Source organism: Oncorhynchus kisutch, linkage group LG6 (genome assembly GCF_002021735.2).
Source record: "Oncorhynchus kisutch isolate 150728-3 linkage group LG6, Okis_V2, whole genome shotgun sequence".
Lineage (NCBI taxonomy): Eukaryota > Metazoa > Chordata > Actinopteri > Salmoniformes > Salmonidae > Oncorhynchus > Oncorhynchus kisutch.
The window spans coordinates 62630335-62647047 of record NC_034179.2 but is presented as its reverse complement, the minus strand read 5'-3'; the positions used below and the strand labels follow the sequence as shown (position 1 = coordinate 62647047).

Below are 16713 nucleotides of genomic sequence, written 5' to 3'. Positions count from 1 at the left end.
CTCCTTCCCTTTTTCCTTTTCTTCAAATCTGGTATCAGCCGGTCTTCGCCAATTCATCACCCCTCATGTCTGTTTCTGCAGTCACAAAATTCCGCCTTCTTCCACCATTGTCACTGTGATAACAGAACAGAACTACCTCGAGACCAATGATGGTTGATAAATGAAGATAGTTAAACTCAGGTCGTTTACCAATGTCTGCTTTAAGAAGTGGCTCCTTAAGCAGACAACAATGCGATAGTGGTCTGCTTAGTTAATTGACTTCCATTGGGGGAAAAGAAGGAATGGGCTGTCTTGCTTCCTCTTCCATCTCTGCTTGAGACTCCAGAATGCTGAGTCACAATGACAAGGCAGAAATACAGCCAGGGCAGAGCCTGAGTCAGTCCATACTGTAGTAGAACCAACAGGAGGTTATGACAGGAATAAGAAGTGGCGCAAATTTCCCTGGGGACAGAGGGGACATGCATTTATGTCCCCTCCCCAGTTTTATCATTGGAATGTGATACAAAACAAGGCAACGGTGTGCTTTTGGACCATACGGATCTCACCGAGTAGTCGGGAAGGCTGTTTGTAGTGTTTATTCAACCCATCCAATATATATATATATATATATATATATATATATATATATATATAATATGTCCCCCCCACAACTAAAACCAATGTTGCGCCCCTGGTAAAAATAGTGGGAGGGAGCAATAGGGAGAGAGGGTGAGGGGGAAAGATTACAGACTAAAAACACTGTGTCACCCTTCAGAACTTCAATAGAAATAGTTATGTAATCGTTAACCATTGACAGTATTAGTTACTGTTTATAACTTAGTGCGGCTGGTCACATGATGGACCCGGTCATGACTTTAACAACTTAACACAGGTTCTCTGGGTTGAACATTACAGAAGAGATTTGCATGGAGAAATTAAGACAATTATTTGACTATTTCAATTTTAATCCTGTTTGCTCTTCTGCTAAAATATGGTCACTTAGAACAACCTGGAAGAGTAGACGTAACATAGTAAAAGTATATTCGGGAATATTCCAATTAGTATGATATGTTTTGTATGGTATGTATTAATTTGTGGATGTCCATCATCAAATTGGTATTATAATAAACTAATGGTAATTCGTACAATATGTTACGAATTGCAATTTTTATAATACGTTATGATTTGCTAAACATATGATATGTTACGAATTCCAATTTGTTGTGGCTAACTTTAGCTCGGTGGCTAGGTGCTAACGTTAGCTAGGTGGCTAAAGTTAGTTAGGCTAGGTTACTTTAGGATTAAGATAAGGATATGAGTTAGGTTAAAGGGTTACGGTTAGGGTTAGGGTTAGGGGAAGGGTTAGCTAACATGCTAAGTAGTTGCAAAGTAGCTAAAAAGTAGTAAATAGTTGCAAAGTTGCTAATTAGCAAAAAAGCTGAAGTTGTCTGTGATGAGCTACAAGCAACTTTTGGGATGCTAGACGTTCACGTTATATGCTCACCCAAACTTATACTTTAGGCATAACACATAATTTAGTCAAAAACTGATGTACCTTTTCGCAAAAAAAAGGAGGAATGCCAAGTATGTCACAGCCCTTGTTGTCACACCGGTTTAAGCATGAGTCTACTGCCACTTCCAACAGTCTGAAGAGGCTTCGTCTCATTGTCTCCAAAACTTTGTTTCCACTCATAATGAAATCAGTACGCTATAAAGTGAGGTTCAGCCTAGAACAGTTGATCAAAGTAACAGAAAGCAGGGCACATACTTCAAGGATTATCTATGTTGAAGACCCTTACCCACATTTGAAGCAGCTTCATAATTTTTCAACAAACAATGAACATAGATAGTAGCTATGACAAACTGATAGATAGAGCCTGTTTTGGCTTACATTTTAGGAAAAAGGGGGCCCTGTTCTAAAACAATTGGAGTAGAGGCAATACCTTACATACTAGGCCAGGAAAGACCAGGGTCTGTATAAATCAGTGGAAGCTGGGGGGAGGAGCTTCCCCATAAATGTAATGTTATTCAATGTGATCTAAAAGGCAAAACTGATCCTAACCCGGCACTCTTGCTCTGAGAGGTTGATGCAAACTGCCCCAGAAGACCTCAGCTGTGTTCGAATACCCATACTAACATGCTGTATACTACATACTTAATGAGTACATACTGCATACTATATACTATTAGTTCACAGTGCTCCCGAATGGCTCAGCGGTCTAAGGCACTGCATCTCAGTGCAAGCGGCGTCACTATAGTACTGCTGTAATTGAGGTATGATTGGGCCCAGTGTCGTCCTGGTTTGGCTGGAGTAGGCCGTCATTGAAAATAAGAATTTGTTCTTAAATGACTTGCCTAGTTAAATAAAGGTTACATTTGAATATACTGTAAAAGAACTGTAAACTTTTAGTTGAGCGTACTAGCGCTTCAGCGGTCTACCGGAAGCTGATGCTGTTGCTATGCAACCTCTTGTTAGCTTGTTAGCATAACTAATTACTAGCTAGACATCATACGATTTCGGATGCGTCTGTAAATTTAATCTGGAGTGCCAGAGTACGCTCTGGGCCTTCTTAAATTCAGAGCGTTGTCAGATTGTCCGTTCGTAAATTCAAAGCGTTTTGCTCTCTGGCCGAGGAGTTGGGTTGACTCGAGCGTTCTGACCTCATAACGGCAGTCAAGCACCCAAGCTAACTGGTTAACTTTGGCTACCTCACTCTGACCATTTTACTCGCCCTAGCAGAGCTGGTTAGGCTGTTTTCATGTTATCCAGAGCATTGGTGACTGTAACTGTGGTGCTGGCAACAATTGAATTACAATTCAATTTAATTTAATTATTATTTTTATCCATTTTCTTAAAATCTGAAAACGTTGTGTGGCCATGCCCGTTTTCTGAAGAATTGAATTATGGGCCCTGAAAGCTCAGAAATAATGTCCACTGCTTATATGCTTTGTATTTTGGCTAATTTAGTATGACATCCGGGAACTTTTGGCATACTAACTATATCCATACTATGACCAATAACCATACTACATACTCCACTTCCATCACAAATAGTACGGTTAGTGCGGTTAGTATGAGTATTCGAAACACAGCTCTAGTTCTTATGAATACCAATGACGTATCAACTACATGGCTGTATTGAGCAATAACCCAGCACCCTGAAAGCACCCTGTCAACAGTTGTGGAAGATCAGGTCATGTGAACTGAAGTTGTTAGGAAGGTTACTTTATTACTGTCGTCTTTGATTTTCATTAGCTGTAAAAAGTTTTCCACTTCACAGTTGTAGCTTAATAACCTATGTATGGTTAGATGTATGTAGCTACTGATTTTGTGTAGTTATTTCTAGGCTAATGTAATCAACTGACATACCATTTGTCAACCTCATTATGTAATTTAAACCGAAAGGTGTATCATCAAATATCATTTCTACAAAAGCCAGCCTTTCTTTCTCTGTCCACTACTGTATTCCCATACCTCATACTGCTGATATTAAAAAGTGTGATAAACCATACAGTTTTTCTTTTGGCTCTATTCTGGAAAAGGTAAACAATTAAGCTAGGTATGCTATTGAAACATGTGCTCTTAGAGAATGAAACAGACGTTTACAGAACTGCGTCTCAAAGTTCAATTCCTTTTACATCCTAAATCAAACGTAGACGTAGACTATTTCTAAATTAGCCTAATATTAGAATTCTTTCTATTTTCTTCTAAGGATATAACAAACACACATTTTTCCACAATAACTTCTGTAGTTAGACCTGCACTGTAGCATTTATTTTGGCTGATACTACTGCTTTAGATGTTTCCAATAGAATGTTACTTTGTAATAAACAAAGTTTAAAAAAATAATAACAGTCTGAGATGAAGGGGTCAAGGATAGAGCATTTACTCTGCCCAAAAACTTTCTTTCAAATTACTTGAGGATTATGATCGAATAGAAGTTTCGTAATGTTTAAGCTTTTACAAATGTACTGATATATGTGGATGCATGTGGTATTCCGGAAACTTTGAGAAAAATGAAGTATTTTTTGCGTGGTGTTCACACACTCTCATTGGCTGGAATGGTCCCACCTGATCGTGCCTGTCTTCATTCGTTGAGCACATGTATTTCCATTGATAGAGTGGTCACTCGGCTCTCTTGTCAATATAATAAATAATCTTTGCTTTAGGTCATGTGTATGAGTGGGCTCGTCTTTAAATGACCCGCCTAGTTCCTGTTGAAATTCTAAAGGTGATTGGCTACGCTCTGTGAGGGTGGATTTCACTGACGCGTTCCGTTTGGAACAATAAATAGAGCGAACAAGGGTCCTTCTAGTTCACAGGTCTGAGAAGACGCATGAAGAAGTTCTTGCTTCAACAGTGATTGAACGGAACTCCTCTGCCTTCGTCCCGCATTATAGAACATTAAGGATTAATGACATAGCACTTACTTGAACTATAATAGCAATATAGTTTAAACTCTATTTTTGTACTTTTTATTTTGATATAAAATAAAAAATCTGCCAAGATGGAGTCTCAGATCCGCCAGAACTATCACCACGATTGCGAAGCTGCCATCAACCGGATGATCAACTTGGAGATGTTTGCCTCCTACACCTACACTTCAATGGTAAGGAGTCTACCAAGATGACCGTTTTGTTGATCTACCTGTGTATTATTATGCCTGGTCCTAAATGGCTTTTTTTCCACTTGATTTTTCTGTTGTCCTAGACAATTAATAGCCAAGAATCTCAACTCCGTGAAGTACATTTGAGTTTTACTTGGCAAGGCTATTAAGACCCTCCAGTTAGAAATAGCATACAAATGAAGTTGAATCTATCCTACCTCTGTCAGAGCGCGTAACAACTCATTGACAGGTTAAAAGTCAGGTTACCAAGTAGACAACAGACTGATTCATCCCTATATCATCAAGCCTAGTTGCCACAACAAGAACAGAATGCTGTCATGTTTTTTTCCTTTTTCTAACTGCAATGTTTTGTTTATCCACCCAGGCTTTCTATTTCTCCCGTGACGATGTGGCTCTGCGAGGCTTCGCGCATTTCTTCAAGGAGAACAGCGACGAGGAGCGGGAGCACGCGGACAAGCTACTCTCCTTCCAGAACAAGAGAGGTGGACGCATTTTACTCCAGGACATCAAGGTGAGCGCCTGAGCATCAAACACATTTAGATTGTAGACTGATGTTTTTCCTCCATGGAGGAAAGTGTCTACAGATTTTAGTTGATCTAGAGAACCTGTAGTCCTAAACATACTGCCTCTAACCACTGAACTGAAACTGTGAGGGGTGTAACTCTGTTCACTTTATCTACCTAACATCTGCTAGTAGTCCTTAACACTTCTGTGTTCACTCTGTCCTGTGTAGAAGCCAGAACGTGATGAGTGGGGCAATGGGCTGGAGGCCATGCAGTGTGCTCTGCAGCTGGAGAAGAATGTGAACCAGGCCCTGCTGGACCTGCACAAGATTGCCTCTGACAAGGTTGACCCCCATGTAAGTTATGGTGGAACCACACATCACATGTATGTATCACATAGAATACAGGTACTGTCCCAGGAGATGATCAGGTTGTTGTAGCTCTGATAACTAATGACACCGGATTGTTTACCTGCTTCGTCACACGCACACAATAGTCCACAGATGCTCACAATGCAGCTAATGCATAAGGGGCGGCAGGTTGTCTAGGGGTTAGAGATTTGGGCCTTAAAGGGTGCTGGATTGAATCCCAGAGCTGACAAGGTAAAAATGTGTTCTGCCCCTGAACAAGGCAGTTAACCTATTGTTCCACATTAGGATGCCATTGTAAAGAAGTGTTTGTTAATGGACTTGTCTCTGTTAAAAATAGACTCCTCATTATCTACACTTATGCCATTACCACCAGGCTCTTGTGTGTTACTGTAATTACTGTTACAATAGTCGGTAATCATTATTTTGTCTGACCTGTTTTCCCTCTTTAGCTGTGTGACTTTCTGGAGACCCATTACCTGAATGAGCAGGTGGAGGCCATTAAGAAGCTGGGAGACCACATCACCAACCTCACCAAGATGGATGCTGTCAAAAACAAGATGGCAGAGTACCTGTTTGACAAGCACACCCTGGGAGGCCAGAGCTAAACCACTTCCATCCCCAGGCTACGGCCTCATGCCTCAGACCAGGACTCCTGGCTTCTCTGATAGATCCTCCTGGCTTTGCTTTTATAAGGATGGGAGAGTGTTAAACTGGTGAATTGCAACACTGCTGTGACATTGTTTCTGTTGACAACACTACTGTATTTTGGAGGCAAGGCTTGTAAAACAATAAAAAATATCACGTAAGTTTGTTACTGTTTTTGAAGTGTTGACCTGTAGTAATGGATGTTGTATCAGTCTATTCAGGTGCTTTGCTCTTTTACTGAGCGTCTTCATACCAGTGAAATATTTAATTGTAGACCTACTAGTGGCTGAGGGTCATAAGAGAAGTTCAACATGAGTTTTATAAAGGATGTGACCTCTGACCACAGGGTGTCCTTTACTGTATCTTGTAATAGTGCCATGTCAATAAAGGACCCAGCTGTCAACTCTAGCTCCGTAGGAGTGAAATTGTTACCTACAATTGATGTAGACCTTTACTCTGTGCATCACAAGTTTATTAGACAGCCTAGAGGTCACTCAAAACCGTTAGCCAGCTGTTATGGCACATTTCTCTAGTGATGGGAAGTTTGGCTCTGACTGGCAAATCTCCACTCATTATTTCAGTTGGTAATGCCCAATAGGTCCCCTAAGTTACTGAACACTGTCATTTTGGTAATTAACAGTCAAATTGAACTTGAATACTTGAAATGAAAAATATTGTTTTCAAGATATAGTAAAGGAGTTTCTGGTGGCTAGACCACTTGGTTAAAGGGGAAGATGGTCTACTCAGCATTGGAATTTTCACCTATTCTTTATACAACCAATTATTGACATGGTAAAATTGAGTACATTTGTATGGTATTGACGATCTTGGTTTATATTTAGGGTAGTTTTGCAGCTTTGTCATTCTATTTGAAAACATATTTTACACAAAGCCACAGAGGGCCAGAGATTTGTAATCTGATGTACCCAAAAAGGCCACTAGATGGCATCTGATTAAATGGCATATTCCTTCATTTCCCAACATTTTGTATTTATGGATCCCTATTAGCTGCTGTCAAGGCAGCAGTTACTCTTCATGGGGTCTGGCAAAATAAAGGCAGTTCTATACATTAAAACTAACCTTCATTAAACAGATTTCACAAAACATTAAGGGTTCCCACTCAGGCCACTACTCTACCACCACATCTACAACACAACATCCGTGTGTGTATCTATAGCGAATATGTAATTGTGTTTTTATGGTTTTAAATCTTACTTACTGCTTGCATGAGTTACTTGATGTGGAATAGCAGCCAAGTCATGGCTCTCTGTAGTACTGTGCACCTCCCATAGTCTGGACTGGGAACTGTGAAGAGACCTGGCGGTATGTCTTGTAGCTCTCTGTGTACATTTAAGGGTGAGCCGTGCAGGCCGGTTCTGGGCCAATTGTAATTTTCCTAAGTCTTTTTTGTGGCACCTGACCACATGACTGGACAGTAGTCCAGGTGCGACAAAACAAGGGCCTGTAGAACCTACCTTGTTGATAGCGTTAAGGCAGAGCAGTGCTTTATTATGGACAGATCTATCCCCATCTTAGCTAGTGTTGTATCCATATGCTTTTACCATTTCAGAAGTTTATTCTCAACTTGTTACATTTCCACATTATCCATTACAAGATTTAGTTGAGGTTCAGGGTTTAGTGTTTTTATTTCATGTCCCAAATACAATGCCTTTAGTTTTTGAAATTCATGTATTTAGGACTAACTTATTTCTTGCCACCCAGTCTGAAAATGACTGCAGCTCTTAAGTGTTGCAGTGATTTCACCTGCTCTGGTAGCTGATGTGTGTAGTGTTGAGTCACAGACACACAGGCTTCACTCAGCACCAGTGCAAGTCATGAGTAAAGATTGAAAAAGTAAGGGGCCTAGACAGCTGCTCTGGGGAATGCCTGACTCTTCCTAGATTATGTTGGAGAGGATTCCATTAAAGAACACCCTCTGTGTTCTGTTAGACAAGTAACTCTAGATCCACAATATAGCAGGGGATGTAAAGCCATAACACTTACGCTTTTTCCAGCAGCAGATTATGATCCATAATGTCAAAAGCTGCAGAGAAGTGCTTTATTTATTTTTAATCTTTATTTATTTAACTAGGCTAACTAAGTCGGTTAAGAACAAATTCTTATTTACAATGACGGCCTAACAAAAGGCAAAAGGCCTTTCACGACAAGAGAGACAACACTACATAAAAAGAGACCAAAGACAACAACATATCATGGTAAGCAGTAACAGGAGTCCGTTGTAACAGATAGGCCTACATTATTCAGTGTATATACATCCTTGGCTGAATACCGGTGGAAAGTTTGGGACAGTCAAGTCAGCAATAGTCTATGTTGCTAGCAACAAGATCATGTTTTGAGTTTATGATCTTGCTCACTGGTTCTCAAACCCAGTCCTGGGGACCCAAACGGGTGCACATTTTTGTTTTTGCCCTAGCACTACACAGCTGATTCAAATGATCAACTCATCAAAATGCTTTGATGATTTGAATCAGCTGTGTAGTGCTTGGGGGAAAAAAACTATAATGTGCACCCCTTTGGGTCCCCAGGACCAGGATTGAGAACCACTGATCTAGCTAATGATTAGCACACTGGGGTAAATGTAGATGGGCAACCCCATGCAACCCCATAATATAGGTTGTCATGCTTATTGCTAAATAACACACCTGCCTGATAATTTGGACCGATATGGTATTTGGCATTTGTTTTTAGTAATTGCAGCTTAAGGTGGCAATACCAGTTATTGAGTGTAAGGGGGAAATTACTTTGTTAAACCGGGGAATTAGGTGTTGCGTAACTTGGTTAATTAAATTTAAAAAATAAGTATCATTTTTTCTGTTATTTGTAAACTCATGTTCCCTTTATCTTATATTAGGTTTTGGGTGAAGATCTGATAACATTCAGTATCAAAAATATGCAAAAATAGAGACAATCAGAAAGGGGAAATACTTTTGTACGGCACTGTATATATACATTGAGTGTATAAAACTTGTTTTTGTTTTGTATTTGTTTAAAATGCCTTAGTAAGTTACAGAGTATGTTACTACTGTTCTCTACTTCTTCCCTTTTTTTCCTAGTCTCAGGACGTTTTCGCCCACTCATCACCGCTCAAGTCTGTTTCCACAGTCATGAGACCTAGTCTCCTTCCACCATTGTCACGGTGATAGTGGGGTACTCCATAGACACCAATGCGATAGCGGTTTGCATGGTCCTTGACATTCATTGAAACAGATCCATTGAGGGAGTGAACATTTTGCGTCCTCTTCCGTCTCTGTTTGGGTCTCCAGAATGCTGAGTCACAATGACAAGGCAGAAATACAGCCAGGGCAGAGCCTGAGTCATTCCATACTGTAGTACAACCAACGGGAGGTTATGACAGGAGAAAGAGTGGGAAGGAGTGAGACAAATAGGAATAGAGGGGGAGGGGGAAAGAGTACAGACTAAAAACGCTGTGTCACCCTTCAGAAGAGTTCTGTAACGGTTAATCATTTATAGTATTACTATCACTTCTGTTTATAACTTTAACTTAAGAACATTCTTAGTTAGTACGATTAATTTGTAATGCTAAGAGATGGATAAAAATGTACAGGGTGGGTACCTGGAGGAAAAAAGGGGAGGGTCATGCTTTTTCAATTTCAGTCAAGAGGAGGGTTTACTATTTTTTAAATCTAGTGCAGGGGAGGGTCATGTAATTTGAAATTCTCTGTTGGGCGTGAAATATGAAGTGTGCCTATAGGTTATTTAGCGTGGTCTCAATCAAATGATTCATAGCCTATAGGCTGCCGGCTACGAAGTGCATCCTTGGAGAAGCACAGAGCAAGGTTATATTTCTAAGATAGCTGCTGGGATAGCGTAAATAAAACTAGACTGCATTACACACTGCAACGGATATTCCAACCCTTAGGCCTGCTCTGCCCTTCGTGATCAAAACCTTCTTTTTTTTCTGCCTAACCAATGCTGTGCTGTGTAGGCCTACAGTGGCAGTTCAGGAGGAGAGTCAAAGAATTCCTCAGAAAAGTTTTTTTAATTAGGCCTCGTCCAAAAAATGCAATATCTTGCGCATAGACTAGCCTATGGCCTATGTTCTGTTCAGTTTGAGAAGGAGAGCATTTGAGGACCGGAGGTCAACTATGATAGCTTGCTACTACTGTAATTGATTTGAAGAAAAACAACATGTTTCTTGCCCATGATGTATTTATCCAAGTCATTGACATCACAATAATCCAGATTTGAGTTACTTACATTGTGGTGCTGAAACTTGAAGCAGCAATCGCAGCACAATCAATTGGAAATGGACAGCTGATAGTGCTGAAAATAGGCAAATTGGAGAAGGAATAATTCATTTAAACCGTCTTCATTTAATCAGACTTTACTAACAACAAGAGGGCTTTGTGTTGGAGCCTATTTCTTCCTTTCTGATTAAGAAATAAGAGGTAGCTCTACCTGTTTGACAGACAGAATTAGGCTATAGGCTGCTATATCCATAGATTTGTCGTTCAATTCCTCCACCCACCATGCACTCTTTAAATAACAGTCCTTCACTGACTTGGAGGGAGGCTAAGTTAAAACCAGTACTGGAATAGAGGGGGTATGAGAGGGTATGACACAGGCCTACCTTTTATTGAAGAAAATTTCAAAAAGAAAATGGCTACCATAAAACAGATCCAATTACATACAGTGATCTATAACAGCACTTTGGTCCGTTATGCTTTATGCAAAAAACAACTTGAAAATACCCTGGAAAGACATGACTTCGATGCATATGGGAATGTCATTGTTTAGTTTCTTTGACATTCAGAGTCTGAGCTACAATCTCCTATAGTGGAGGAGGCAAACAATGTAATTTGCTTTTGAAGTCATCTAATTCTGTACCTTTAGATTGATTAAGCTATTTACTTTCTGTACAAAATATGTTTAAACCCAGACAGCTTTTAGGGAAACCCTTGTGAACTTCTGTTGTTAAAGAAGAGTAGAAGTCTGTTAAATCTTACATTTTGTCTGCGTCGGTAGGCCTACTTTCTGGGGTGGAAAGGTAGGCCTAACTTTTGAAAGAAAGTACCATAGTCAGATTCCTAACAGGCACCGTTCGTTGCAAACAAGACACACTGATTTGGCATTGGAGAAATATGTTGGTAAACTCCCCCCCCCCCCAAACTACCCCCCCCCCCCCCAAAAAAAAAAACAACATGTAGCTGCATGCCAGCAAAGCACTAAACAATACATTAATTGCACTATAACGGTGCCCAAAATGTTAGGGCCTACATAAAGCTGTTCCAACAGCAGGCTCAACACCTTACTCCTGCTACACCTGGTAGCAATACAGTTAATTCAGCCTCAATTATTGCCTTTATAAAAAACAGATAGCTGGTATGGCTGACTTGCCAAATCAGATGTTTCTACTGACAATTGAGAATCACAAATGATGGCATAAGGGGACGACGAGCGGTTAAGAGGCAATGCGTAATTTCGATAAAGACATTAATCTGTGACGATGATTCGTGGGTGGCTGTTGTTGATGTGTGCAGAGGATCCCTGGTTCGCGCCCGGGTATGGGCGAGGGGACGGTCTAAGGTTATACTGTTACATTGATGCTGTTGACCCGGATCACTGGTTGCTGCGGAAAAGGAGGAGGTCAAAAGGGGGGTGAGTGTAACGGATGTGAAACGCTAGCTTAGTTAGCGGTGGTTCGCGCTAAATAGCGTTTCAATCGGTGACGTCACTTGCTCTGAGACCTTGAAGTTGTAGTTCCCCTTGCGATGGGTAACGATGCTTCGTGGGTGACTGTTGTTGATGTGTGCAGAGAGTCCCTGGTTCGCGCCCGGGTATGGGCGAGGGGACGGTCTAAAGTTATACTGTTACACCAGCACCCTGAAAGCACCCTGTCAACAGTTGTGGAAGATCAGGTCATGGGAAGTTGTGAGGAAGGTTATTACTTTCGTCTTTGATTTTCATTAGCTGTAAAAAGTTTTCCACTTCACAGTTTTAGCTTAATAACCTATGTATGGTTAGATGAATGTAGCTACTGATTTTGTGTAGTTATTTCTAGCCTAATGTAATCAACTGACATACCATTTGTCAACCTCAATATGTAATTTGAAACCGAAAGGTGTATCTTAAAATACCATTTCTACAAAAGCCAGCCTTTCTTTCTCTGTCCACTACTATATTCCCATACCTCATATTGAAAATTGAGCTGATATTTTAAAAAAAGTGTGATAAACCATACAGTTTTTCTTTTGGCTCTATTCTGGAAAAGGTAAACAATTAAGCTAGGTATGCTATTGAAACATATGGTCTTAGAAAATGAAACAGAAGTTTACAGAACTGCGTCTCAAAGTTCAATTCCTTTGATATCCTAAATCAAACGTAGAAGTAGACTATTTCTAAATGAGCCTAATATTAGAATTCTTTCTATTTTCTTCTAAGGATATAACACACGCACATTTTTCAACAATAACTTCTGTAGTTAGACCTGCACTGTAGCATTGCTTTTGGCTGATACTACTGCTATAGTTGTTTCCAACAGAATGTTACTTTGTAATAAACAAAGTATTATTTTTTTTAAACAGTCCAAGAGGAAGAGGTCAAGGCGAGAGCATTTACTCTGCCCAAAATCTTTCCGCGTGAGATAAACCCGTTTTCTTTCAAATTACTTGAGGATTATGATCGAATAGAAGTTTCGTAATGTTTAAGCTTTTACAAATGTACTGATATATGTGGATGTATGTGGTATTCCGGAAACTTTGAGAAAAAATAAGTATATTTGTGCATAGTGTTCACACACGTACTTGCCCTCTTATTGGCTAGAATGGTCCCACCTGATCTACCTGTCTTCATTCGTTGAGCACATGTATTTCCATTGATAGAGTGGTCACTCGACTCTCTTGTCAATATAAAAAATAATCTTTGCTCGGTTATGTGTATGAGTGGGCTGGTCTTTAAATGACCCGCCTAGTTCCTGTTGAAATTCTAAAGGTGATTGGCTACGCTTTGTGAGGGTGTATTTCACTGTCGTATACCGTTTGGAACAATAAATAGAGCGAACAAGACTCCTTCCAGTTCACAAGTCTGAGAAGACGCATGAAGAAGTTCTTGCTTCAACAGTGATTGAACGGAACTCCTCTGCCTTCGTCCCGCATTATAGAACATTACGGATTGATAACATAACACTTAGTTGAACTATAATAGCAATATAGTTTAAGAAACTCTATTTTTGTACTTTTCATTTTGATATAAAAGAAAATCTGCCAAGATGGAGTCTCAGATCCGCCAGAACTATCACCACGATTGCGAAGCTGCCATCAACCGGATGATCAACTTGGAGATGTTTGCCTCCTACACATACACCTCAATGGTAAGGAGTCTACCAAGATGACCGTGTTGTTGATCTACCTGTGTATTATTTTTATGCCTGGTCCTAAATGGCTTTTTTCACTTGATTTTTCTGTAGTCCTAGACCATTAATAGCCAAGAATCTCAACTCCGTGAAGTACATTTGAGTTTTACTTGGCAAGGCTATTGAGACCCTCCAGTTAGATATAGCATTCAAATGAAGTTGGGAATCTATCCTACCTCTGTCAGAGCCGGTAACTCATTGACAGGTTAATTGTCAGGTTACCAAGTAGACAACGGACTAGAATAGATTGATTCATCCCTATATCATCAAGCCTAGTTGCCACAACAAGAACAGAATGCTGTCATGTTTTTTTTCTTTTTCTTTTTCTAACTACAATGTTTTGTTTATCCACCCAGGCTTTCTATTTCTCCCGTGACGATGTGGCTCTGCGTGGCTTCGCGCATTTCTTCAAGGAGAACAGCGACGAGGAGCGTGAGCACGCCGACAAGCTACTCTCCTTCCAGAACAAGAGAGGTGGACGCATTTTACTCCAGGACATCAAGGTGAGCGCCTGAGCTTCAAACACATTTAGATTGTAGACTGATTGAGAATGTAGTTTATCACTTGTGTTCACTCTGTCCTGTGTAGAAGCCAGAACGTGATGAGTGGAGCAATGGGCTGGAGGCCATGCAGTGTGCTCTGCAGCTGGAGAAGAATGTGAACCAGGCCCTGCTGGACCTGCACAAGATTGCCTCTGACAAGGTTGACCCCCATGTAAGTTATGGTGGAACTGCACATCCCATGTATGTATCACATGTATGTATCACATAGAATACAGGTACTGTCCCAGGAGATTATCAGGTTGTTGTAGTTCTGATAACTAATGACACAGGATTGTGTGACCTGCTTCTTCACAGGCGCACAATAGTCCACAGATGCAGCTAATGCATAAAGGGCAGCAGGTTGTCTAGTGGTTAGAGCTTTGAGCCAGTAACAAAGTTTGCTGGGTTGAATCCCAGAGCTGACAAGGTAAAAAATGTGTTCTGCCCCTGAACAAGGCAGTTTACCTATTGTTCCACATTAGGATGCCATTGTAAATAAGTTTGTTAACGGACTTGTCTAGTTAAAAAATAGACAACTCATTATCTACACATGCCATTACCACCAGGCTCTTGTGTGTTACTGTTACAATAGTCTGTATTCATTCTCTTGTCTGACCTGTGTTTTCCCTCTAGCTGTGTGACTTCCTGGAGACTCATTACCTGAATGAGCAGGTGGAGGCCATTAAGAAGCTGGGTGACCACATCACCAACCTCACCAAGATGGATGCTGTCAAAAACAAGATGGCAGAGTACCTGTTTGACAAGCACACCCTGGGAGGCCAGAGCTAAACCACTTCCATCCCCAGGCTACGGCCTCCAGCCTCAGACCAGGACTCCTGGCTTCTCTGCTGGATCCTACTGGCTTTGGTTTTATAGGGATGGGAGAGTGTTAAACTGGTGAATTGCAATACTGCTGTGACATTGTTTCTGTTCACAACACTACTGTATTGGAGGCAAGGCATCTTGTAAAACAATTAAAAAATATCACTGAAGTTTGTTTCTGTTTTCTAAGTGTTGACCTGTAGTAATGGATGTTGTATCAGTCTAAGGTGCTTTGCTCTTTTACTGAGTGTCTTCATACCAGTGATAAATACTGACAATTGTAGACCTACTAGTGGCTGAGGGTCATAAGAGAAGTTAAACATGAGTTTTATAAAGGATGTGACCTCTGACCACAGGGTGTCCTTTACTGTATCTTGTAATAGTGCCATGTCAATTAAGGACCCAGCTGTCAACTCTAGCTCCGTAGGAGTGAAATTGTTACCTACAATTGATGTAGACCTTTACACTGTGCATCACAAGTTTATTAGACAGCCTAGAGGTCAATCAAAACCGTTAGCCAGTTATGGCACATTTCTCTAGTGATGGGAAGTTTGGCTCTGACTGAGATATCGTCACTCATTATTTATTTCAGTTGGTAATGCCCAATAGTTCCCCTACAGCAAATTATGATCTGAATACTCAAAAAAGGAATGATTCTACAAGCCTCTCGTTCTTAAGGGGCTTATTTGTGCTGTCATATGGTTGCAACGTTACTGTTACTTTACATAAGTTACTGAACGCTGTCATTTTGGTAATTAACAGGCAAGCCAAACTTTAATACTTGAACTGAAAAAGATTTTTCAAGATCTAGCGAAATAATTTCTGGTGGCTAGACCACTTGGATAAAGGGGAAAATAGCCTAATGAGAACTGCCTAATCAGCAATGGCATTTTCAATTACTCTTCAACTTTATTGATTATACAACCAAGTATTGACATGGTAAAATTGAGTACATTTGTATGGTATTGACTAACGTGCTATATACACTGCTCAAAAGAAAGGGAACACTAAAATAACAGATCTGAATGAAAATATTCTTATTAAATTTCTTTACATAGTTGAATGTGCTGACAAATCACACATGATCAATGGAAATCAAATTTATCAACCCATGGAGGTCTGGATTTGGAGTCACACAAAATTAAAGTGGAAAACCACACTACAGGCTGATCACACTTAAATGTCCTTAAAACATGTCAAAATTAGGCTCAGTAGTGTGTGTGTGTGGCCTCCACGTGCCTGTATGACCTCCCTACAACGCCTGGGAATGCTCCTGATGAGGTGGCGGATGGTCTCCTGAGGGATCTCCTCCTGGACTAAAGCATCCGCCAACTCCTGGACAGTCTGTGGTGCAACGTGGCGTTGGTGGATGGAGCGAGACATGATGTCCCAGATGTGCTCAATTGGATTCAGGTCTGGGGAACGGGTGGGCCAGTCCATAGCATCAATGCCTTCCTCTTGCAGGAACTGCTGACACACTCCAGCCACATGAGGTCTAGCATTGTCTTGCATTAGGAGGAACTCAGGGCCAACCGCACCAGCATATGGTCTAACAAGGGGTCTGAGGATCTCATCTCGGTACCTAATGGCAGTCAGGCTACCTCTGGCGAGCACATGGAGGGCTGTGCGGCCCCCCAAAGAAATGCCACCCCACACCATGACTGACCCACCGCCAAACCGGTCATGCTGGAGGATGTTGCAGGCAGCAGAACGTTCTCCAATCAGAGGTGCTTCCTAAATGGACAGTTTGATTTCACAGAAGTGTGATTGACTTGGAGTTACACTGTGTTGTTTAAGTGTTCCCTTTATTTTTTTGAGCAGTGTATATAG

At 40.8% G+C, this 16713-nt stretch overlaps 2 protein-coding genes across 2 annotated transcripts; both read left to right on the top strand.

The window, feature by feature from the left end:
* The first annotated feature begins 4210 nt into the window (after positions 1-4210).
* Positions 4211-6532, top strand: LOC116374432 (ferritin, middle subunit-like). The gene is made up of 4 exons (XM_031827117.1): positions 4211-4589; positions 4972-5118; positions 5341-5466; positions 5931-6532. The coding sequence occupies exons 1-4, from the start codon at positions 4488-4490 to the stop codon at positions 6084-6086; spliced, it is 531 nt and encodes a 176-aa protein (XP_031682977.1). The 5' UTR covers positions 4211-4487; the 3' UTR covers positions 6087-6532.
* A 6603-nt stretch (positions 6533-13135) lies between these two features.
* On the top strand, positions 13136-15053 carry LOC116374439 (ferritin, middle subunit-like). The gene is made up of 4 exons (XM_031827124.1): positions 13136-13477; positions 13876-14022; positions 14108-14233; positions 14695-15053. Exons 1-4 carry the CDS (start codon positions 13376-13378, stop codon positions 14848-14850), a joined length of 531 nt encoding a protein of 176 aa, XP_031682984.1. The 5' UTR covers positions 13136-13375; the 3' UTR covers positions 14851-15053.
* Positions 15054-16713: the final 1660 nt, after the last annotated feature.

Coding starts and splice junctions, on each gene's coding strand:
- LOC116374439 (XM_031827124.1), top strand. CDS start 13,376: ATGGAGTCTCAGATCCGCCAGAACTATCACCACGATTGCGAAGCTGCC. Junction 13,478..13,875: donor CCTACACATACACCTCAATG/GTAAGGAGTCTA, acceptor TTATCCACCCAG/GCTTTCTATTTCTCCCGTGA. Junction 14,023..14,107: donor TTTTACTCCAGGACATCAAG/GTGAGCGCCTGA, acceptor TGTCCTGTGTAG/AAGCCAGAACGTGATGAGTG.
- LOC116374432 (XM_031827117.1), top strand. CDS start 4,488: ATGGAGTCTCAGATCCGCCAGAACTATCACCACGATTGCGAAGCTGCC. Junction 4,590..4,971: donor CCTACACCTACACTTCAATG/GTAAGGAGTCTA, acceptor TTATCCACCCAG/GCTTTCTATTTCTCCCGTGA. Junction 5,467..5,930: donor CTGACAAGGTTGACCCCCAT/GTAAGTTATGGT, acceptor TTCCCTCTTTAG/CTGTGTGACTTTCTGGAGAC.